The following is an 8,825-nucleotide window of genomic DNA, read 5'->3' as shown; positions in this document are numbered from 1 at the left end:
GGTATATAGATGATATATAGATGATAGAGAGGTAGATAGATAGATAGATAGATAGATAGACAGATAGATAGATAGATAGAAGAACCCCTGGTGTAATAGCTTCTCCATTAATCAGCTGCATGACCTTGGTCAAGGAACTTCCCCTTTCATGGTCACAGTTTCTTCTTCAGGAAAATAGATATATTAGACTAAGAAATTGTAACATTTTCAATATTATTTAAAATTCCTGTAGCAGTCTTGGTATTGGTGTGTGCTCTGCTTCCTTTCTGATCTAATGTATTTTTTTTTCAAAAAAGTTCTTATGCACAACTGTAGCTTTCTGCCTTTGTCTTACCAGGGCTTAGAGTTGGAAGATGCTTAAGGAATTTTCCAGTCCAAATGCCCCAGTTGTCACTGCCCCCTCCCTTTAACTGAAATAATTTTGCATTTATTTTGCATATGTCTCGTATTTGTTTATGAAGGCATTTAACTCCCCCCCCAGTAGAATGTAAGCTCTTTATGTAAGTTTTAAGCACTGTTTGAACAAATAAGTCATCTTGACTATTATAAATATCCAAGTTAACTATGCTATCTGTATCTAGAGATAAAACTGAGAAACAGAATATGTACAGAATTATTTTACATTTGTATATACCTATTTGTGTCTAATGATAGTCATCTCTAGGGCAGAGATGGGGAGTGAAGAAAAAAAGAAATTTGTAAGATAACTTTATTATATATTTAAAAGGAATCATTTCTCTCCAGTAGGCCACCCTCTATCTTGTTCCTAGTTCTTCCCTTTGGGGCCACACAGAATAAGTCTCACTTGGGGTATGTGATCTAAGATTCTAATGCCTTCTTTCTAAGGTACAGCCCTTCATAATGTTTGAAGACAATGATCATGTCCCAACAAAGTCTTCTCTAGAGCAAACCTAAATCATATTTAGATCCTCCAGGGACTTTGGAAGTCATCTGGTACAACCCCTCATCTTATATATGAAAAGACTTAAGTTCCCCAGTAAATAAATGAGATATCGAAGATCTCAGAGAAAGTAGCATCAGTGGTATTTGGATACAATTTCTTTGACTCCATATTTTCTTTCAATTAGTTCTCAAACTGCAAGGCTCCCAAACCCTTCCCTATTCTGGATGCGTCCCTGACAAATTCCAGTTTATCAGTGTCTCAGTTAACATGTAGTACCCAGAACAGAGAATAACACCCTGGATGTGATCCTACCAGGTCCGAGGCTAGCGAGATTTTTGCTTCCTACGTTCTGGATTAGACTTACCAATGGACCCCTCAAAATGTGCTTCTGCCTAGTTGTGTGGAAAGAAGGGGTTCTTTCAGGGAACAATTTTCTCATCTGTAAAATGGAGATAATGATACTTGTATCATAAATACAAAACAGAATTAAAGCAGTTACTTAAGAGGTAAGGTTAGGGAAAAGTTTGAAATGATAGGATAAAAAGGGAAGATATAAGTCTGGGATCGTAAATCATAGACTTGAAGCTTTAAAGGGCATTAGAGGTCATCAAGTCCAAACTGATCATATTACCGATAAAGAGACTGCAGTACAGAGGTTAAATTACTTGTCTAAGCTCATACAGCAATCAAGTGTCTGAGACAAGACATGAACTCTAACCTTTGTGATGCTGAGTTCAGTGTTCTATGCACTATACTATCTAGGTGCCAGACTAGGGCACTTAAGAAGCACACTGCTTGGGTACCAGGATGCATCTTGCACCTAAATGAAAGGCAAGATCTAAAACACCAAATAGAAAGGTCTTCAAGAAAACTGAGGGAGAAGAATTTAGGTTGGAGTGCCAGGTAGAAGTAGGATAGAAGTAGGAATAAAGATAGATAAATATAAATAGATCTATGCAGATCAGTCTCTATCTCTATCTATCATCTGTCTATCATCTATATATCTACCTATCTATCCTATCTAATCAGGTAGGTTGTATAGTGGATAGAGCCGTGGACTTAGAATCAGGAAGACTCATCTTCATGAATTCAAATCCTGCCTCAGACATTTACTAGCTGCGTGACCCTGGGCAAGTCACTGAATCCTATTTGCCTCAGTTCTTCATCTGTAAAATGAACTAGAGAAAGTAATGTCAAACCACCACAGTATCTTTGCCAAGTGTAACCAGGTTGGACTTTGTTTTCTTTGAATGACTCAGCTTACTTCATTGAGCTTCCCTGGACACTGGGGCTTGCTCTTCCGGGGCAGGAAGCTCAGCGACCATGCCAGGAATCAGAGAACTTCCTGTGTGATGAGTCATGGGGCTGGCTGAGGGGAGGTGTGTTAACCTGGTCTACGCTAGGGGGAGGGGCCAAGTCAAGAACCAATCGGCCCTGGTCGTTCAGGCGGCGCTTGATGATGTCAAAAACTCTATAAGAGGGGAGAGGACAGCTTGAAGATCCTCTCTTCCTTTTCTGGTTGGAGCCAGAGATGCCTACAGCCAAAGCTGAGCTGCCGGTAGCAGAGCTGACTGGAGTGCTGAGCAAGGACTGGAGGCCAGTGGGTAATCTTCTTACCGTAGAGGGGAAGCATGTATACGATTTTGCCTTATACTATCTCACTTCTCTGTGGCCTCCTGGTTACCCTTGTGAGGCGGACTTATTGGGCCTGGAAGCTTTTGATGAAAATATCAAAATGGGGACGCTGGTTTGTGGGCTTGTTACTGTGGAGTGTAAATACATGCTTTAGTTCTCCTGCCTTCTACCTAGCGAATTCCTTATATCCTGCGGTTCTGGACCTTTTAGGCACATATGAGATTCTCTTTGAAATCATAAATTCTGCCTTCCTAATATACCAAGAAAACCCCAAATGGGGTCACAAAGAGTCAGGCATGACTGAACAACTACCACCATTACTACATACACACACAAACATACATACACATATACATACATAAATATGCATACACACATATACACAGATATATTTCTTCGAAATTCAGGCAAGGCCTCAGAAAGGTACCTGATGGAGTGGAGAGAAAAGGCTTTCCTATATCCCAGAACCAATATCTGTCCTAACTGGACCCAGCCAGACTGTGACATGCAGATACCATATTTTAACTTGATATCATTGGTGAATTTTGAAAACCATCCTGAAAATGTTCTCTCTCCTCCAGTGAGGCCAGGGAACTTTTCTGGACCTCCGCTTTAGCCCCAGCTCGTATTCAATTCAGTAAACATTTGGGTGTCTATTCTTTGCAAGACATGAGGCAGATTCAGAGGGCAAAGAGCCTGTCCTTGGCAATGGTTGGAAAACTCATTACCCCAGCCTTAAAACGAAAACCTGAGAGATTTAGAAGAGGAGCGTGAGAAAATGGAAATTTCCATGTTTGGGATTATTTACTGAGATGCACTTATAAAAAATAGCCAGCACAACTTGGAACGTACGAGAATGATTAAGAAGCATTTTAAAATGGGCATCTTTAAATCATTACTATTAATAATAATAATAATAATGATATTTATAGAGTGCTTGCCATGCTCCAGGAGCTCTGCTGAGTGTTTGACAATTATCATCTCATTGCATCCTCACAGCAATCCTTGGGAGGTAAGGTGCTATTGGCCTCATTTTACAGATGAGGAAACTGAGGCAGACAGGTTTAGTCAATTGCAAGGTCCACCTAGCTAGTAAGTGTCTGAGGTCAGATCTGAATGCAGACCTTCCTGACTCTAGACCCACTGCTCTAACCACTGCTCTACTTAGCTGTCCATGAAGGTGACACCTCGAACATTGCTATAAATAATGAATTTGCTACTCCCTTTGGTTGATACTTATTTTTTTCTTCCTATTATTCCACATTATCTTGGAGTAAAGTACATTTGTTCACCAAATTTTATTAAATTCATCCAGTAATTAATAAGGACTTGCTCCAAGGGAGGCACCTACTCCCCTGTTTGGTGCAGGATTTAAAAGATTGAACATGTGGCAAGTTGCTTTGCCACAGTAGAAAGAGGGTCAGATATGGAGTAGAGTACTGGGTTTACCTCCTGACGGACATTTAGTGGCTGTGTGATGCTAGATGAGTCATTGCCGTCTGACTCTTAGTTTCTACATCTGTAAGATGAGGAAAATAGTAACTGCTTCCTCTAAAGATTGTTGTCAGCATCAAATGAGACCATGGATATGAAGTTTCTTCTCAATGGTATTGTTAGTTATTACCGTTATGACCCAGTATAGCTCACTGTGATGGCACTAGATGAAGTCAGGAGAGATCTGAGTTTGAAATTTGCCTCTTCCACGTAGTAGTTCTCTAACCATGGGAAAATCATTTGACTTCTTTCAGTCTCAATTTTCTCATCCGTAAAATGGAGAAAATAATGCTTGTAGGACATAATTTAGAGAGCTGTGATGAGAATTAAAAGGGATGATTATGGTAAAGTCCACTTTAAACTTCAGGTATAGAAATATCAGGTCATTTATTGAGGGACTTTCATATACCAAACACTGCACTGAGAGCTGGGAATACAAACCTGAATGTAGACTGCAAAGGAGTCTCAACAATCCAGTCCAAGAAAAATGTATGAAGTGATGCCTACAGCACGACCAAAACACTGTGCCTGATGCTAGGGATATAAAGGACAAAAATGACCCTATATCTACCCTCAAGGAACTTACATTTTATTAAGGAATATCCATTCCTCAATTAGCATTTAAATGCCAGACACTGTTCTGGGATCTAAGGATACAAAGAACAAATTGAAATCATTTCTGCCCTCAAGGAGTTTACAATCTATTGAGAGAAATAGTCATTGTCAAATAAGTAGATACAAAACATGTGAAGAGTTAGTACAAGCTACTTTATTGGAACGGGAGGCCCTAGCATCCGAGAAGATAAACGTATAGAGAGGAGGCATCTGAGATGAGCTTTGAAAGATGATTATTATTCTTTTCTAACTTTAAATTTGAAAATAATTCTTTAATTTATTGCCACAATTTAGTCTTTTTTCAAAAAAATATTTATTTTTAGTTTACAACATTTAGTTCCACAAGCTTTTGAATATTAAATTTTCTCTCCCTCTCTCCCTTCCCCCCTCCACAAGAAGGCATGCAATCTGATATAGGCTTTACACATACATTCATATTATACATATTTTCACTTTAGTCATGTCGTAAAGAAGAATTATAACCAATGGAATAAACCATGAGAAGAAGAAACAAAACAAAACAAGAAAGAGAGAGAGCAAATAGTATGCTTTGATCTACATTCAGACTCCATAATTCTTTCTGTGCCTGTGGGTAGCATTTTCCCTCATGATCCTCGTGGAGTTGTCTTAGAACCTCGAATTGTTGAAAAGAGCTAAGTCTATCAAAGTCAGTCATCACACCATGTGGCTATGACTGTGTACAAAGTTCTCCAGGTTCTGCTCCCCTCACTCAGCATCAGTTCATGTAAGTCTTTCCTGGTTTTTCTGAAGTCTGCCTACCAGATGGTTATTATTCTAAAAACATTCCAGGAATTAGGGACCCCTGCAAAGGTCTGGAGAAAAGAGATTGAACATCTTTTGTGATAAATGACAACAAGCACGGTCCTTGGCTGTGGCCTTTGAGTGAGTCCAAGGGATTTGTTCTGCGAAGTTTGAATTCAGTGAAAGGGCCACACTTGAGGACCTAGAGGGCCACATGCGGCCTCAAGGCTGCAGGTTCCCTACCCCTGAGCTAGAATGAAGAGTGTGTGAAGCTGTGTGAGATTAATAAGATTAGAAAGGGAGGTTGGGACTCTAAATCACATAGAGAGGAGGTTTTAATTTAAAACTAAAGGTTATAGGAGGGCAGTGAGTGGACCTCACCGAGTAGAGTAATGGCATTGTTAGAGCTATGCTTTAAGAATATCACCTTGGTAGCATCTCAAGTAAATTTAATAAAGGCAGACTGAAACACAGACTCCAAACAAAATCAGTTCATTAAGTGATGCATATAACTGTTAACAAAGTGGGTTAGACAGGTGACTTTGGTAAAGCCAACAACTCCAGTGAGGAGGTTGACACACAAGAAAGAAGGGATTGAGGGAAGTCATGGAATATTACGGTTGGCTGTACCAAGAAAGGCAGACTGGCGTTCAGGGGAAGCTATCGCATCCCTCTCTGACAATTAATGTTCTTGAGTTGTTTCAGTTGTGTCCAACTTTTTATGATCCTTTGGGAGATTTTCTTGGCAAGCAGTTTGTCATTTTCTTCTACAGTCCATTTTATAGGTGAGGGTCTGAGGACATCCATTAAATCACAGAGAGAGGTGGGGGGGGGAATGAGAGAGTAGTTTATTTGTACATAAATATATTGTACAAAAATTATCTGCCTTCCTAAAATGGAGAGACTATCTTTTGCCTTCTTCTGTGTCCCTATCACTTAGCACAGGGCCTACAACATAGTGAGTGATTAATAGATGTTTATTTACCAACTGAATATATATGTATATATATATATATATTATAATATGTTTACATGCATATACATATATAAACACATAATTTAATAAACCAATAACAGAAATTTCCTAATTATGTCCAATTCTGAATTTTTAAAATTTTATCCAGTTCATTTAAAAAAGTTTTGTTGATTTTTTGTATATAGTCACCTCTCTCTTTGTTTCTCCTAAAAGAGATGTGATGAACATAAAATGCCAAAAGAGCCATAAATCTTTGAATGTGGCTGACCTGAACATTTGTTTTGGTGAACTATGAAGTTATGAATTGACAGCTTTTTTTCTTCTTCTTAAAAATATGTAAAGGGGCGGGATAGTGGGAGTGACAGATTGGTAAAATTAATTGATAAAAAGTGAATAATTTAGAAGTATAGGAAATGTAAGGTAATAAAATCTATTTTAAAATATTCCAATTAAAAATTATGACCCAAAGAGTAAATGTATATTATTTTTTCATCCTTACATAAAATCTACATAGAGAAATGAGATGATGCTACAGAAAAAAAACAGAATTGAAATCTCACTTTACAAAGGCATAAAAGGGGGCTTCAGAGCATCTTATGGTGTCTTTTAATGGGTTCCCCTTTTATGTGCATTAGCAATGGAATTCTCTGTATTAATATATTTCCATGATTTTTTTTCCTTTTCAGAACAAAGTGTTAATAACTAGAAATAACGATCACTTAATATTTAGTGAGGTCAGCTGCTCAATCAAGACAAAGTACTCGGTGTCATGTAATTAGGCATTGCTTCATTGTCTTCAGAACACGAATTTCAATAAAGAAGCCACACTGGACATCACTAAGGAGTACTTACCTTCTTCCACCTTGATTTAATTGAGTATTTCTATTTGAACTCTGTCAAACATATCAACTGAATCACCCAGATTATAATCACAGAGTATTAAAGTTAGCAAAGCCTTTTGTTCAACTGTCCACCCAATGAAGGAACACTTCCCTGATAGAGATAGCATCTCACCTCTGCTTAAGCACTTCCAGTGATTTGAAGCTTATGCCAGCTGTCCTCAACCCAAAGTTAAGTGTGCCTAAGAATTCAACAGATGGATAAAAGAAACCACTCTATGGTCACAGAGTTTATTTTTATGGGCATCACCCAGGACCCACAGCTGCAGATTATCTTCTTTGTGGTATTTCTCGCTGTTTACCTGATCAATGTGGTAGGCAATATTGGTATGATTGTCCTCATTGTGATGGATGCACAACTACACACTCCCATGTACTTCTTCCTTTGCAACCTCTCCCTCGTGGATCTTGGCTACTCATCTGCCATTGCCCCCAGAATGTTGGCAGATTTCCTGACCCAGCACAAGGTCATCTCCTTCTCTAGCTGTGCCACCCAATTTGCCTTCTTCGTGGGGTTTGTGGATGCTGAGTGCTATGTCTTGGCTGCCATGGCATATGACCGTTTTGTGGCTATCTGCCGCCCACTTCATTATAGCACTATCATGTCTAACCGGGTCTGTCTGGTGCTTACCATGGGATCATACCTTGCTGGACTTGTGAGTCTGATAGCCCATACTTCACTCACATTCAGTCTAGACTATTGTGGTTCCAACATCATCAATCATTTCTTCTGTGAAATCCCACCACTCTTGGCTCTCTCTTGCTCAGACACTTATGTTAGTGAAATCTTACTCTTCAGCCTGTGTGGCTTCATTGAGTTCAGTACCATCCTTATCATTTTCATTTCTTATGCCTTCATCCTTGTTGCCATCCTCAGGATCAGCTCTGCTGAAGGCCGGCTCAAAGCTTTCTCAACCTGTGGATCCCACCTCACTGGTGTCACCCTCTTCTATGGGACAGTCATGTTCATGTATCTTAGGCCAACATCTGCCTACTCTCTGGACCAAGACAAATGGGCTTCTGTGTTCTATACTGTTATTATCCCTATGTTGAACCCCATGATCTACAGTTTGAGGAATAAAGATGTAAAAGCTGCTTTCAAAAGACTGACCAGCAGAAAACCTCAGTAATAAGAATAAAAAAGAGAGACAAAATTTTGCCCCACACTTTCAATACAATAGGATATAAAAACAGAGCAATCAAAGACTAAACAGATTTTTAAGTAATGCTATGTAAGGTTGGGCTTCATATCCTTTGAGTAGGAATTAGGACAATTGCAGAATGAGAATTGAAGCATGGATGCAGTATGATTGGATATGATATGTTGAGTGAAGTGTTTTTGCTGGGAGAAATTATATGTTGTGACATTTGAAAACTAAGATAAAGTGAGAGACAAAGTTCCCAGCATTATCAATTGAATAGTTAGGCTAGCAGTAACCAATAAATTGGGTCAATTGCCTCTCCCAATGACCAAAGACCCTAAGTGGGGGCTGGCAGTAAGTAGTAAGATAGAACAAAATCTGCAGCAATCTAGGTGTTT

The 8,825-nt window shown here is 39.0% G+C and overlaps 1 protein-coding gene across 1 annotated transcript; it reads left to right on the top strand.

Annotated features, from left to right (window-relative positions):
* The first annotated feature begins 7,482 nt into the window (after positions 1-7,482).
* Positions 7,483-8,415, top strand: LOC118855409 (olfactory receptor 1019). Its single transcript, XM_036765503.1, has one exon. It carries the CDS (start codon positions 7,483-7,485, stop codon positions 8,413-8,415), a length of 933 nt encoding a protein of 310 aa, XP_036621398.1.
* Positions 8,416-8,825: the final 410 nt, after the last annotated feature.

This window comes from Trichosurus vulpecula, chromosome 6 (assembly GCF_011100635.1).
Source record: "Trichosurus vulpecula isolate mTriVul1 chromosome 6, mTriVul1.pri, whole genome shotgun sequence".
Classification (NCBI taxonomy): domain Eukaryota; kingdom Metazoa; phylum Chordata; class Mammalia; order Diprotodontia; family Phalangeridae; genus Trichosurus; species Trichosurus vulpecula.
Note: the sequence above shows the minus strand (reverse complement) of the source record. Positions and strands in the feature narration are given on the sequence as shown.

Coding starts and splice junctions, on each gene's coding strand:
- LOC118855409 (XM_036765503.1), top strand. CDS start 7,483: ATGGATAAAAGAAACCACTCTATGGTCACAGAGTTTATTTTTATGGGC.